This window comes from Anneissia japonica, unplaced genomic scaffold (assembly GCF_011630105.1).
Source record: "Anneissia japonica isolate Jap-2015-1 unplaced genomic scaffold, ASM1163010v1 scaffold1929_len197191_cov155, whole genome shotgun sequence".
Classification (NCBI taxonomy): Eukaryota; Metazoa; Echinodermata; class Crinoidea; order Comatulida; family Comatulidae; genus Anneissia; species Anneissia japonica.
In genome coordinates, this window is record NW_022751890.1 from 40129 (window position 1) to 57084 (window position 16956).

The following is a 16956-nucleotide window of genomic DNA, read 5'->3' on the forward strand; positions in this document are numbered from 1 at the left end:
AATTAGAATTAGCAAATTTTGGCCAATTTATGGAAATTGAAGTTGAAATATACTATACCGTACTTTTAAAGGTCATGTAAATGTTCTATTAAATTCGAAACTTTTTTGGTGGAAAATATTAATATGTTTGATATTTTATGAGAGATAAATGTATCAGCTTCAAAATGGAAACGATTGCGCAGCCATAGTGATTGACTGTATGTAGTGCGCATCGAGAAAAGACGGTGCTCTCCATTTCGCCATATTCAATTTTTTGGTAAACAATGCCTGCTGAAAATTTGATGGCGGGGAACACATGGGACTTCAAAGGCATCGCGCAAACGTTCTTCACGCGCTGCGGCTGCTTTGATCTTGGTTCATTTGCATAGCGCTGCGTGCGCGTAGCTGTTTCGAGTGATCTCCTTCTCAATAATACCTCCATGGTACTACTGTCACTACTACCACCACTACAATCACTACCATCACCACTACCTCCACTGCCACTCAAAAGTTTGGAGATAACACGGGAAATGAAAATCCAGCCGACACCAATGTAAGATATCGATTAAACATTGTAATTAATTTGTTTTATGACTTTAACAAATGTTATTATTTTTATTAATTATATGCATATATGGCTTTTACTTTAGGTACCTGACGCAAACGGTTTGAGCATTGTACACATAATATGCATTGCTGGAGGTGGTGCTGTAGTGTTTGTGATCTTCCTTGTTGTGGGCCTAGTGTTGTTAAAGAAAACTACTAAGCGACACAATGTAAGTCTATGGTGTTTTACACATATCTTACATATCTTACCAGATTATATTCCTTACTTGCAATCAGGCTAAAGATATATTATTCAATATATGCTGCACTTGACAGGGGCGGATTTAGGGGGGGGGGGGGGCGGCCCTTGGGAGGTAAAAAGAAAAAAGAAAAAAAAAAGAAAAAAAGAGAGAAAAAAATGTTTTGTTCGGGCGTCTAGAACACAACAATTTCGCGGGGGCATGCCTCCAGACAGCGGGGACATGCCTAGGACAGTGTTGTCTCGATCGGCCCAACTTTTCTCCCCACCCTTTTTGACATTTCTGGATCCGCTCCTGCTTGAAGAGATAACTCTAAATCGCCTTGCGGTAAATGCTTATTGCTGCAAGTCACCAGACGAGCAGCGACACTAATTTCGACGTACGCCAGTAAAAATCTCGATTTTTTCAAGACTCGAGATGATTTTTTTGGAGAGCGTTGGATCGTTTTTGGTTTTCAGCCCGAAAGCGCGATAAAATTCGAGTGCGTTTCGGAGCCTTTTCGAGATCCACATGGTCCCAGCAGCGTCAGTCATTGTTGTCAGTTTAGAGCTTGACGGTGTCGGATGTGTTCGTTTAGAGTTAGAATTGAATCGGTAAGTATTCCATTTTCAAACATTTATTATGTCAAGTCTTAGAAGTGTTAAGGTTATGATAATTTTAGTTATGTTTAGATCAGTGTGATTGTGTCCTGAACGTCTTTCAATTTGAGGCTAGGCCTAGGTGTAAACTAATATAAGGTATTCCATTAGCTTCTCTACCTAGCAGAAATTATTTTTACCATGAAATGATTTTTATCGAATAAAATAATAGTAATCGGTAATTATATTGATTATATATGTTAGTAAAACAGCTTTTATGTGTGAATTTGGTAACAAATATTGCGCTTCAATCTTAAATGTTAATTTACACAATCATGTACTTTCGTTTGCAGATTGTTTGTTGCACATGTATTAGTTTGTCAGTTTCACATGTGTCCTGTGAAATTGATTTGGTAAGTACTGTATTTTCAAACACTTATGTGTCCGTATTGCCTAATTAATGCTAGAAGTGTTGATTATGGTCATCATATTAGTGGTGTTTCTATAGTGTGATTGTGTCCTGTTTATGAGTATTTGAGGATAGCTATGGTTGGGCTTATAATTAATTAGGCTGAAGGCTAGTCTCTTCTAATTGAGGCTAGGCCTAACCTAATATTTGGAGGTAGGTGTATTGATATCCAAATATCTTACTAATAAATCAACATCTAATAAAATATCTCATAAAATAATAGTAATCGAAATTATATTGAATATATATGTTAGTAAAACAGCTTTTATGTGTGAATTTGGTAACAAATATTGTGCTTCAATCTTATGTTAATTTACACATGCACCTATGTTTGCTTTATGTTTGGCTAGTCTGATGTAGAGGTCTTCCAGTTTCTCCCAAGTATACGCCATCGCAAAGGAAAAAGTAACAACATGGATGGAGATAAGAAGCCCTCAAGTTATCACATATTTACGATGACCTTCTTCACCAGCCAGGGAACAGAGGACCCCGCGGACAGAGGACCTCAAATACCAACAAAGGGTGCACGTCATCGGATGACATCGTCCGATGACGAAATAATCTGAGATAAGGTCATTTACCTGATGAAGATACTATATCGAAACCGGTTTAAATACCCTAGTATTTAAACAAGTTTAAACATTAAAAAGCATATTGTTGATAAAGAATTTATTTTATACTGAAAAACATATTGTGGATAAAGCATTCATTTAAAAAATGAAAATCATATTGTAGATAAAGCATTATTTTATTTAAAGAGTTTAATACTGAGAAGCACGATATGCATAAACCATATTTAAATTTATGTGAGGCATGTTCTTCATTTAGCCACTTTTTTTGAACAGTTTTAAATATTGATAAAATATTTAAAAATTGTATATATATTTTTTGTTAAAACGGATTTAAATACTGTGAAGGCTATTGTGGATAACACTTGTTTTTTACATATTTAAATACTGTGAAGCCTATTGTGGTTAACAATGAAACAAGATCGACTACTAACATGTTTATTACTATATTATTATGTTGTTTTGTAGCATTGTAAACAAATTTTTGAAACCCATTCTTATAAGTCACCCAATCATACATTTCTACCAACCTTTAATACTAAAATTAAAAATCATTACATCCTTTTATGTACGGAAGTATCTATTAGTATTTACATGAATTACATACTCGCAGCATTTTACTTTCTATTAGAAACTGCTATTAAATACAATATAAGTATGTGTATATTCCCGAATAGTGTAAAACATTAAGTATAAAAATAATCAAACTGTCCAAAAACCATGTAACAAAGATGTGCATTTTAAGATAAGACCTTATTCTAAATATTTTGAATATTAATAAACTTGTAATGTTAACGTCGGCAGAGGTGAGTCCTTTGGCGCTATAGTTCCCCACATCACCCTCGGTATACCAGGGAGTTGTTAAATAACAACTCTCTGGTATTACCTCTACAGATATAGTTCGAGCCTCACTGACGTCGAGTTAATTTCCATGTTTATTCCTTTACTTGTTGATTTCCTTTATTATGATTTTACTTTTTCCATGTATTATTTTACTTTATCATTTTTAACGATTTTCTATATAATTTAAAATCTCAACATCAATTGTCATTTTGACAATGAGGAAAAGCATTATGTTCATTTTTACAAATAGGCCTAAACATAGTAAATCGAGATATCATGATTATTACATTATTAATATTATAATTATTTTGTATTTCTGCTATTTCAGCCTCAAGTGTTTGGAGATAACACTGAACATAATGTAAGACATAGAATTAACTACATGATTATTTAATTTTATGTAATTAACAAGTGGTTTCGATATAATTCAAAACCTCACTTGATACGAGATGTGTTTGATTTTTTAGGAGGTGGAATCTAATCATGTATACGTGCCCTATTTGTCAACAATGAAAGAAGACGAGTATGGCGTACCATTTGCACAAGGTATTTAGTCATTCAAGGAGGTTATGTATTCATTGTTTATCTGTCTGACTGTTTGCAGGATTAAGCAAAAACTAATGAATGGATCATTATGTACAGTAGATATATATTAGGATAGATTCAATTTTTGGGTGGAAATTCTCATGAATAAAGCGAAGATCAGAGATATTTAAGAAATATCTCAAACTTACCCCATTTGCATAATAAGAAATAATGGTATCGCCATAAACGCCATGCTTGTTGTATTCAGTTATCAAAGCACAAAGTGGAGGTATGCACTCTATGGAGTCACTGCACTGCAGTTTAATGTTTGATTAGCATAATTAAATCAAATATAGTTTTAAATTTCTGTGCCAAACAACTGAACTGGAACAATAAAATATAATATTTGTTATTGATACGTGTACAATTAGGTTAGTTTTTAACTTTAAAAATAAAAATAAGAACAAGAACATATTTTCTATGACAATAATAATGACACATAAAAAAAACTCTTTCCTATCTTCCGTTATTGACACTGGAATGGGTAGGGTGATCTTAAAATACAGTAATCTTAATCTGAAAATGAGTAAAAAAAAAATCTTAAAATTTTGAAATTAATTTACTCATTTTGTAGTAATATACAGATTATTAATTTAAGACAGACACTATTGAATTTTAAAAATGTGTACCTTGATTTGTATTCTGGAAAATGAAAAAGTAATTAAAACACTTCCAGTGACACTTAAAGCATTTCTATCATTTTACTCTTGGTTTTTAACAAGCCTTTCGATATTTGAGTTGAATATTTAAAGGTTTTCTTCTGTTTGTCCACCGACAGAATACGTGTATCAATCTATTTATTTCGCTTGTAAAATTTTAAATTGTTAACTTGTTGTTAACAATTCAAAAAACAAACCTTTAGGCCTACGTATAAGATACAAGGTACAATAGACACTTTCTATCGATATTGTTTAATGACAATTTGTATAATATTTATAGAAAACAATACAGTAAATGAGATGCACCCGGACGATTTACACAAATATAACGTAATCCTGGAAGGAAACCATTCCCGGGTGTGTAGAGGTAAAGTTCCCAGCTTTGGTCTAACAAACGTCGTTATCAAGACTCTAAAAGGTAAGATGCTTGCCCTTCAATTCCATATTTCAGGTTTTGAATTCTATAACTAGGCCTAAATATCAATGTGAAGTTCAATGCAAGCCCCATAATAAAATGAATATTAATAAAGCATAACTGGACCTTGAGGCTGAATTTGAGTTATAGTAACAGTGACCAGGGACAACATAAAAATACAAGAAACTATATCAGAAATTTAGATGAGGTCTGTACTTAATCTAAAATTAGTTTTCATAAATTATTTGACATACCTGATTTTTGATTTGCTTAAAGTCAACTTTTGTTTTTTTAACAAGATATTTGTAAGATGTCTAAAATTCTAAATTAATTAAAAAAAATGTCCTTTAGGATTTGATAGGGCTACATTACAGATAAAATAAATTCTAGGACTTATGCTATACCTAGGTGCAAAAGACTTGGTGGCAAACGGACCGGAACCTGTTCGCAATCGTTGTTGTTAATATGTTTCTTTTGATTTTTCTTTTGGTAATGTGGTTTTTTTCTTTTATTGTTAATTGTGGCACAATTAATTATTACATCACATTATGTTCAAACGATATTCCAAATTTATATACGTAGAGGATCATAATGTCAAGGAAAAGGAAAGAATGTTGCACGAAATAAAGATGATGAGGCTGTTGCCATGGCGTGAAAACATTATCCGATTACTTGGCTTTACAAGCATCAGGGGTATGTATAGATATTGAACGATTCTTGTTGGTTGTTTTTTATCTTTTACCTTTACCTATAAATCTGGTAGCAAAATTGCTAAAGAGAAGCCAAAACGTACATAATAAATGCTGTATAATGATGAATCAACTATAATCACGACAAGAGCGTTTCTACATTCCCAGGTGTCAAAGAGTAGGCCTACGGATTTTTGTTTTTGTTTTTAACAAGACTTTAGTGATGTATATCCATCGTTAGTTAATGGAACATGTCTGCTCTCATTAAGACATTCTGTAGGGTTGTCTAACAAGGTGTTTGAAAAGTCTACTGATGTCAACAATCGATTCAAACGTGTTTGGATACTCAACCTGAAACAATTGTATAGGCATATAGTTACTTAGCCTAAACTAGGCCACACTCTATGTCTAGATTTTAAGCCATGTGACGGTGGTAATTTTAGAATACTTAGCTGAAACTGTTGTGGGTCTCATTGACTCGTGTCAAAGAACTTGTTTTCGCGATGAATATGTTTGTATTAAAAAAACATAAGGACGTAGGCATATGCAATTTGTTTTGATAGTATTCCATCTATATATAATATATATATATATATATATATATATATGTGTGTGTATGTATGTATGTATGTATGTATGTATGTATGTACTGTCTCTTATACACATCTTTCTGGATAATGAAACAGTGAATATGAAATATCTTTTAATAATAACTAAGCAATTTATTATCAATGTTGTTAATAATAGCAGTTATAATTAATTATTATAATAATATTTAAGATATATAACTATTTGAATAATAATACTGTAAAATATAGGCCTATGCCTAGTTACATGTATATATGATATTATAATACACATATTCGTCATCGATATTTCCACATGATATTAGTTACCGTAGACAACGCATTAATAACATTAGAAGGAGCAAAAATGAGAGTGAGACTTGCATCAAATCTACTCTATCGAACTTTTAATTATACGAACATAATAAGATAATGTATCTACCTGTACATAAGTATCAAAATACTAGTCTTTATGTGATATTTTATATACGTTAAGAACATCAAAAATGAAAATCTATAAATAAATCTTCGCTACTGACTTTCTTCCATCACGGAACATGCTTCTTCTGAATAATTTCATAAGATATAAATAAACTTTTTTCATTATAGAGAAAAGCAAAAAATTATAATTATTTATAAAACATTCAGGAGGTTCATTTCAACTTTGGCAGCTACCATCCAGGACCAAATCAAAAGGAATAAAAAAAATTCGCCTCGAATAAAAGCCATCAAAATTCCGCTGTAACTAGAGAGGGCGCAATTAAGAATTTAAACAAAATTCCCAATCTTAAATACAAAAATAATATTCAAGGATAAAAGCACACAATAAAATTGGGAAGGGCAAGCTTATTTTCATTGTAGTAAATCGTACATTTATATTACTTATATACCGGTATTTAATATTACATGTTTTTCTCACACAGGATCAAAACCATATGGAAAAATGTCGATTAACACAGTTGTCGAGAAAGTAAGCGCAGGCCTGCGGCTGAAAAAACCTGAAAACATCTCCAACGAATTGCAAGTGTGGTGATTTATTTTCTAGGTTTAATGTAAATGTTCCAGTAGTAAGCATACATGATTAGGAGGCTTCAGTGCAGCAGTTACTGGAGACCATTTACTTGTTCGAGAGCGGCGCTTATTATAATTAATTTTTGTGAAAATATAATAATAATAATAATAATAATAATAATAATAATAATAATAATATTAATAGTTTGATATTGCTTAAGTGCATTTATTGAAAGCCTCAATGTACTTAACATTAGAAATAAAAATCCAGTTATGCAAAATATAAATTAAAAAGAAAAAAAAAATGGAAAAACATAAAAATGGTACCATGGCAGGCCCGTAGCTTGAGGGTTAAGGGGGACGATCCCCCCAAAACTGGAGAAGGTCCGCATTTAAAAACGGGAAATTGATATTCGTAGATATATTTACATAGTTCTCTAGAGTATCTGAGATCATACAATTTAGAAGAATTTCAAGTCGGCATTTCTTCCAGATAACAATAATTATTACAATATTGTATAATGGTTAAATTTTCCAAATGGTCCACTTTCCACTAAAACTAACCTCCCATAAATTAAGTCACGCTACGGATTTGAATGTCAAATACTATAGGCCCTATAGATAGTAGGCCCGATTATTTAATCCTCGATAAATCGGTTGTTTAACGTTCTACGTCCTACCGTCGTCGTGCAATTGAAAGCTCTCTAATATTAGAGGACAGCGTTACTTAATAGGGAAAACATATCTTTGGTGTGGTGTTTATTTAAGTGCGGAATATTCAAGATTCACTTATTGGAACCTCTACGGTAAAATACGGTAAACTACATAGTTTTGTGATTGACCTCTCGACCAGATAGTCAGTATCATCAACAGATTTGTTCCTTATGTATAATTTGACACAGTAAAAGTGAGCGCATTGTTAATAATTGTGATGATGATAATTAAGATAATAATGACAATGAAGAATCGAGGATTGTGATTATCATGATAATGATGTTGAAAATGTTATTCTATAGTATAATGATAATAATGATAGATGAGAGGAGGATGATATATTTATAATGTAACAAAATGATAATAATTACTACATACCATAATGATTAATGATGAACATTTTAATTTCAGATACTCTGTTATGAATGCATGTTGGCATACTACACCTGAGAGCAGACCGTCATTTGAAAATCTAGCCAGCGACCTCGACAGTGTCATAAGCAGTAATGAACAAAGCGTTAACACCTCCTATGACGGAGGAGAGTATTTTGCCCTAGATGTGGTGCGAAGATAATCAGATCAGAGTCAAATTATTTGAGTGGAGATAAAGCCGGGCACTCACTGCGTCGTACGACCGTCGCACGACGAATCCAACTCCGCTTCTTCCTGTGAGCCCTAGACGCGACGCCGTCTGCTGATTGTCGGTGGTCGTCTGAACGGATCTTCATTAAAAACGATCAGTTACGCGTGAGTCTTCGCGTTGGTTTCTTCATAGAATCGCGTCGGCCGACGACCGTCGGGCGCAGTGAGTGCCTGGTTTTAGTGATTAAAATGCTTGTCCTCTAATTCCAGAGTCCTGGGTTCAATTCCTATGATAGTAGAAGGACTTATTCTCTTGACCAAAACTACTTTTTGATGCGAAGAAATAAATTATATTACAAATTGTCTTTTCGGAAATTATAGATGAATAAAGTTATAGGTCTAAACATTCACAGCATTAACAGAAAACATTAAAGGCTATATACAGTAAAATAACAATTAAAAAAAACAAAAAAAACAAAAAAAAAACAAAAAAAAAACAAACTTTTCCAATATATCTGTTTAGTACTGTTGCTATACTATAATGAGTTACAAGTGAAATGCATAGAGTAAGGTAAAAATGCGTTGAAATATAATAAGGTAAGCAACAAAATATAACAATTGTGATAGTACTCACTGATATTAATTGCTCATGATGATGACATACTTTTGCTCGTTATATTTAAGATATGTATTTGTATGCTTTAGTTTACGCGTACGATCAAAATAATTAAAAAGCTGCAATCTATGATAAATGTTGCGTTATAAATGCATTTCATAGTACACAAATACATTGTGTAAATGATTAGCGCCTTCAATAACCATTATGTATTTGTTACAGTAAATCAGGAAGATATTTGTATAATATTTACATTACATGGACTGCTAACTAAATCAAATGATACACACTTACGGTAACGGTGTGGTATATTTAATGTAAAATTATGTATCATGATAACGACTTGAGCTTGTGTAAATCACATCTTCAACTTACATTAGTGAACCTGAGGTAAGCTTGCGAGAGGCTCTGGTTGCAGCCGAAAGTAGGCCTATAGTAAAGAAACATATCAAATCTTAGTGTGTTGCGTAGCACTTAACTGTGAACATATAAATGTACAGTAATATATAAAATAGCTGAATAATAAAATCAGACAGAATTATTATACTTATGAAGTTATACACATTCAAAATGATAATACCAATCCTATGTTTGATGTTTATATTCAAAATTCACAATAATTAGCCTAGTTTCACTAACATATTACTGAAACCCCAAAAAGTTAAAAAAAATGTACCCTATACTCGAGTGGCATCATTTTAGTGAAGGTGCGGCACTAATGGACCTTTCCGCTAAGCTCCGCCCCTTGGATATTGTTGCTTAGGTCCCAAAAAGACAGCAGTGTTAAAACGAGGTATTATTGAGAAGGAGATCACTCGGCAAAGCCACGCGCATGCAGCGCTATGCAAATGAACCAAGATCAAAGTTGCCGCAGCGCGTAAAGAACGTTTGCGCGATGCCTTTGAAGTCCCATGTGTTCCCCGCCATCAAGTTTTCAGCATAGTTGACCAAAAAATTGAACATGACGAAATGGAGAGCACCTTCTTTTCTCAATGCGCACTACATACTGTCAATCACTATGACTGCGCAATCTTTTTTATTTTGAAGCTAATACATTCATCTCTCATAAAATATAAAAGAAAAGTTTCGAATTTAATGGAACATTTACATGACCTATAATAGTATAGTATATTTCAACTTCAATTTTCATAAATTGGCCTAAATTCGCCCATTCTAATTTTAACAGATATTAATTAATAAATGATTAAGGATTATAATAAACTAAGTCATTTTAGGGTTAACGAGGGTTAACTATTCGAAAAATGAATCCAAAATCTGAGTATTTTTCTGTTTTACATTGACTTAGCTTTATAGTCGAACCAGTCAATCTTTAGACAAAATTATAATGAACACAGAAGTAATTTTAACATAAATATTTTACGGAATCCGTTCCTGACGAATTACGAATACGAATATTTCGCGCGAATACTTACGCTAGCGTTCATTAATCGCCCAGTCTGGACATCTCGCTAGTTACGCCATGGATTAACGTACGCCCGGCGTTAGATACGCCTGGCGTATCTGATAGGTCTGAACGTAGCCTAAAACATACGCGAACACGTGCATTTGTGGGACAACACGTGTGTTTGTAAGACGCGCGCGCATTCCTAGCGCTGTTCTGATTTGTCAGTTGTTAAGTTTGATTGACACTCCGGAAAGGTCTATTTAGCCCATGCATTTTGCGTATGTAGATAAAGCATGTGTTCGATGTATTTGAATAAAAGTATTTGAAATTATTTGTATTTATTCGTGTTATAAAATCAGTTACAATATTATGTCAGTCGCTATTGAGAATCATGGCTCCAAATGACAGGGTGATCACACTGGCCATATTTATCATTTTACTATCAAAGTATTTTGTCATTGTTTAATAATTGTTCTGAGTATTTTTACTGTATTGTAAAGAAATGTTTATCTTTGTTATATGAAACTCATCATGTATTAATTCCCATTAAGTCAAATGAATTGGGGATAAAAATATACTCATTACCGGTTTAATTTATATATTATAGAAGGGATCTGAGTGTAGGGTGAGAATGTCCACTAGTCCTAAGGGCCTTATTTGAATTGAAGCAACCTTTCGTGAAAGTACAAAGCGACCAAAGGAAGAGCATTTTGTTATTTTGATCGTGTAAATAATGTACGAGCTTAATGTATTAAAATGGTATTCGCTGAGAGAAAGAGCAAGTGAAGGGCCCCAAGAGACTAGACAGGTGGTTACAAAAACCACATATAATATATCTTGGTTTTTTATAATTTGTTGAGCCCCACAGTCTCCTTTAGTTGATTGGCCAATATTCATGTTAGAATTCAACAAAAACTTGCGTTACTTGAACTTTTATGACCATTTGTGACAAAACAGGCTAGTGTTACTAAGAAGGACGACATTGGATTTTTAGAAACGAGGTAATTGTCGGTATCCTGTCTGAATTTAAACACATATAATTGTTCACAATTGTCTTATCACTAAAGTTCACTAAATTTCTAGGCATACACGAAATACACAAAATATAGACTATATAACAATTTATAATTATATTTCAGTACAGCAATTACTTAAATACAAAAATAAATAATTTATATAAAAATATAGCCTATTTCACAATTTATAATAATATTTCAATACAGCATAAATGATGGAATAAATAGATTTAGAAAAAAAAATGAATCAGTGAATGAAATACAAAATAAAGAATTATAATACAGAAATATATAACCATTAAAAACAATATAAAACGATCCAAGTAGCAATGCAAAAATAAGAATAAGATGTATACGAAAAAAAAGCAAACACACCTAGAAAATAGCTATGGAAATGGAGAATAAAAATTGTTTAAAATGTGTTGAATGAGGTGTATTTTAAAGTTAGACTATACACTGTCGTTGATGACGTTAAGTCTAGTATGTGCAATATTGAGTATGGTGTGCCCCAATGTTCCATTATTGGACCTCTGTTATTCATACTTTATGTCAATAATATTTTAATTGTTCGAAAATTTTGTCTTTCATTTTATTTACTGATGACACAAATATGTTATTATCTCACAAGAACTTAAATACTTAAATTAACCTTATAGGGGACCTAATTACTGAAATGTCTAAAATAAATGAATGATTTAAATGCAACAAAATGTCTTTGAACATAAGCAAGACTAATTATGATCTTTCGTAGTAAGAAACCTAATGTCGACACAGACCCTATTACAATATTTATTGATGGTAAAGAAGTTTACAGAGCAAACGTCACAAAATGTATTGGGATAATCATAGACGAACACGTAACTCCTAAAGAACATATAAGTTTTATCTCAAAAAAAATCTATGTACATCGGAATACTATATAAGGCAAGACATTTCTTTCCTTTTCATGCTTTTTACTATCTATAGATCTCTTGTTGAACCAATTTTTAACTATTGCATTATAATATGGCTGCACGTACGAATCATATATCTTGGTGAAATTAAACGTCTTCAAAAAAAGCAATTCGAGCTATCACCTTTAAAAATATAGGGAGCGTGTATCGTCTGTTTTCCGTAGACATGGGCTCCTAAAGATCCATGATATCATCGCATATTAAATTGGTGTTGCTATAATTCGTCACAAAAGATCTTAATATTAGATTAGTATCTATATTTGGAAATGAAACCCATCAACACCATTATAACACAAGGGGTAAAGCTGAACTTAAGACGAAAAAGAGAAAAATTAAATATACTATTAGTCTTAATGCTATCTATATTGCACCTGAAATAGGGAATAGACATTGACAAAAATCTCAAACAGTCAATGTCATTATCCATATTTAAAAAGAATTGAAAAAACACACTACTGATCAAATACTAAAGTATTTACTTGTCTTTTTATACCGTTGTATTCTATCATGTTTTTATTGGCCTTTATCATTTCAAAATAAAATTGACTTTTATAAATTACTTTTATCAATTAAAAAAAAAAGTTCTTAGCAATTGACTATTCTTTTTATTTCTATTTTTAAATTTGTTTTAATACTTACTTTATGCTTTCATCAATTTTATTTAATTTTTCATTATCATTCTTTACGACTTTTTTTTTCAATTTTATCTTTTTATTCCTGCCACTTTTTTTCAAAATTTTATAGTTGTATAATTTATTTCATGAATTTTATCATACATTTTATGAATTTTATCAAAACTTTAATATAATTACATAGTCTTACCTTTACTTTCTGAGTCTAAAAGTGTGAAATAGTGTCCGGGGTCATTGGTTTGCTGGCTTTCGAAATACTTCCTCTGATTTTTATGTTAGGTTAGGTTGTATTGTCTTGTGTAGTTGTGAATTTGTGTTTTTATATTATTTAAATGGTCTTCATTTTACAAGCTCATTTGAGTCTTTAATGTCCGTATCATTTTTTATCCTACTTTTAACTTTTAAATACATTTTATTTGTAAATTTTCTTTATTTGATGATGAATAAAACAGAATTGAATTGAGTTGTATGTTGGTATGGTGGTGATGGTAAGTGGGAGTGTGTTCCAGAATGATGGAGCTTGGTAACTGAAAGATGATTTGAATATTTGAAGATTAGTATGTACATGTGCATTTGCTGTCTGATCTCAAGTTTTCGTGTCAGATAGTCTGGAGCAATTCCCCACCCCCCAAAGTTTTAAAGTCAAGACACGCGACTTGGTAAAGGTACCGTTGGTACGTTTATTGTTGGAAACAACAGGGGTGGCGCCAGGATTGTCCAGACGGGAGGGGGGCGAGGTCACCGACGGGGACCAATGCCCAGACAAGGGGTCAGATTTCCCTGACGAAAGGAAAGTGGGCGTGGTCTTGCTTAGATTAAAAAGTTACGAAAGTGGTCGAGGGGACGAGGCCCCCGAAAATTTTGACAATTTAGGGGTTTCAAAGGCTTATTTAATCGATTTTAGAGTACTAATAGGTAGAAAATACATATAATTTTTTTCTCCCCGACAGATTGTGCTTTTTCTCCCCGACAGGGAGGCCAGCTCTCCCCGACGGGGTTGGGGTTGGGGGCTGCCGCTGGCAGCACCCCTGGGAAACAATGGAGAGGGTGGTGTTTGAGGTGGTACATTGTATATGGTTAGGTCTACACGATTTTGAAGTTTGGAAGATGAAAATGTGTTTTTTTATTCTTTAAAGAACAGTGTTGAGTGCGGTTAGTAAGGTATGAAGTGAAGCAAGAAAGTGCAATGTTGTTAATGCCACAGAAGGAGAGCCTACGAAGAAAAATTTGGTGATTGACCATGTCGAACGCATTTCTTAGATCGACGTATTCTACTCCTGTTATCTTGCCATCGTTAATATTATGCAGCCAAATGTCGGTAGTATTAGTAAGTGTGTTAAGAGTAGAAAAATTGGTTAGAAAACCAGATTGGTTATCTGTTAGTAGGTTGTGTTCGTTTAGTTAATTTATTAGTTGTATGCGAACTGTTTTTTTATGTTAAGAACATACGAGGGTTAGATCCTGTCTCTTATACACATCTAGATGTGTATAAGAGACAGGTATTGTGTGTGTTATTTACTAAAAAACTGGAAAATATGTTTCAAATTGTTATTGCCTTGATGCTCTAATAGTTCCTACAATGGATTCAGTGAACATTTTGGGGGTGTTTCAATGTATAAATTTCCTGCTGATATTATCAAAATAATAGCTTAATTTAATCTTGGAGAATGATAATTCTCGAGGTCCGGCTTTTCCCCACACATGATCGAGCTGAAAGTTGTTCATCTAGGCCTAAACTAGGTTTAATGCCGAGGGCCTTGGTCTAGGCCTAGGTAGACTGAACTTTAATGTTTTTTAAAGCATTAGAGTTACTTTAAGTCTAACAGTTTAGAGGAAGACATGATATACATACCTGTATACGTACTATTTTGAATCCAAAAACCCTATAAAAGCGTGTGTTTACAGTCATAATTCGGATGAATTCCAAAATGGCGTATTTAGAAATTGGTTTAAAAATCTACGCTCGTTCCCGGCGTTTAAGGCTGTTCCAGTATAGTAATTAAACTGTTGTAATCTGGTTGTATATATAATATACTGGACGGCATAAGCCAGATTAGGATTATATAACCCTTGCATATTGCATTCTACAAGGACAGTCACCAGTCCTATATATATGAATATGATGACAGTAGAATAATGGGGTGGTTAGATAGTGGCCCAGACTTGTGAATAGGTGTAACTTTAGCATGTTTGAAAGTGGTATAGACCCCCGTTTATACGCGCGAGGGATAGCTGGTATTAGACGATACTATCACCCATAAAAGCAAGTTAATACCCCTAAAAATTAAAATAAAACTTTGAATTACTAATTTAACAAAACCATATAAGTTATCAAATTTTTAAATACGTTAATGATTTGTAAAAATTAATGATTTATAGACATTTTACTATACATGGAATCCTAGATTTGCTGCCAGAAAAGAATGGGTTTTGCGAAGACATAGACACCTTAAATTGAAACATTTTTCAGCTGAAAGCCAAACACAGTTGAAATGAAAAAAAAAACTAACACTTCAGGTTGTCATAGCTGAAGTACAAATGTTTTGATAGTATATTTTTTTAACATGAAACTGTGTAAACTTAAGGATTACAAAAGTAAAGTGACGCACATGCCACATTTTAATTGCACTTTTGTTTACTGTAATTTAATTTCGTTAGTTCTCGTTTGCAATAAGGTATTTTTTCACGATCTAAAGAGATTATGCGACCTATCTAATTGTCTGCTCGACTCAAACATTGGGTCGTGACCCATAAGTTATAGATCGTGATTAATGCGAAGACACAGACACATTTATTTGAAGAGAAACATGTTTTCTCGTTATGTTTTTCAGGTGAAAGTCAAGCACATTGAAATGAACAAAAATAACACTTTCAGGTTGTCATACCAAAAGTTTAAATAATGTATTTTTTAACATGAAACTTCGACAATGCACGCATTACAAAAGTAAACTGACGCACATGCCATACTTTTCCTTGTTCGTATTAAGTATAGGTTTCACGATATGAAGAGATTATGCGACCCATCAACAATTTTCCGCGACCCATACAGCACCGGTTTGGGCCTCGAACCACAGGTTCGGAACGATGGTATAGACCCTCCACCTGTGAAAGTCCCTCTTTGGGTCCCCGCTATTTTAAATTAGTGTAGGCCACTATATATTTTCGTGTCATTTTTTTGTTAAAAGCAAAATTCAAGATGATCTTGTCTTTAGGGTCTAAAGTGATAAAAAAAAAATATGTTGCCATTTTTCTAAAAAGGTTTAAGGGTGTAAAATCCAAGATGGCCGCTAATACGTAAAATATCTAATAAATTTAACATATTTGACAAAAGAACCTTGCCTTTCGAATAATGTTTGAAGTCCAAATGATTGCCACAGAGGTCTTAAACCATATAAGCCTAGATTTAAACCAAAATCCAACAGAGGTCGGTCATTTTGAAATTCAAAATGGCCGCCATTACAAAAAATTAAATATAAATAAATTATTAAAAAATATATACTTTGAGCGTGCAAATAATGTTAAAGTTACATGAACTAGATTGCAATCACGAAGATTGAGATACAAAATATGATTTGTCATGACAAAAAAAATCAAAATGGCGATCAAATACAAAAAACGACCAATGAAAAATACTATTGTGCAAATAAAGTGGTTGGTACAGTTACAGTATTATCTCCTGAAAGTGTTGGTGGCAAGTGTTCTCCTAAGTTCCTGCAGCCATTATTGAAGCAACCACATATCTCCGTACATGGGAGCTTATTGCTACTGCAACTACAAGAAAAGAGTTTCCTCTACATCATGTTCAGCACATCAATAAGACATTTTTATTACGTAAATGCAAACATTGGCAGCCATCTCGAATTTATATA

General features: G+C 32.8%; 1 protein-coding gene across 1 annotated transcript in view; it reads left to right on the top strand.

Moving 5' to 3' along the window:
* LOC117121874 overlaps positions 1 to 16956 on the top strand; it is a 63215-nt gene that overhangs the window by 14273 nt on the left and 31986 nt on the right. The window contains exons 15-20 of the mRNA XM_033267259.1: positions 630 to 755; positions 1717 to 1776; positions 3573 to 3605; positions 3712 to 3790; positions 4769 to 4906; positions 5486 to 5596. Of these exons, the coding sequence (XP_033123150.1) occupies positions 630 to 755; positions 1717 to 1776; positions 3573 to 3605; positions 3712 to 3790; positions 4769 to 4906; positions 5486 to 5596 (547 nt within the window). The remainder of the gene's footprint in view (positions 1 to 629; positions 756 to 1716; positions 1777 to 3572; positions 3606 to 3711; positions 3791 to 4768; positions 4907 to 5485; positions 5597 to 16956) is intronic.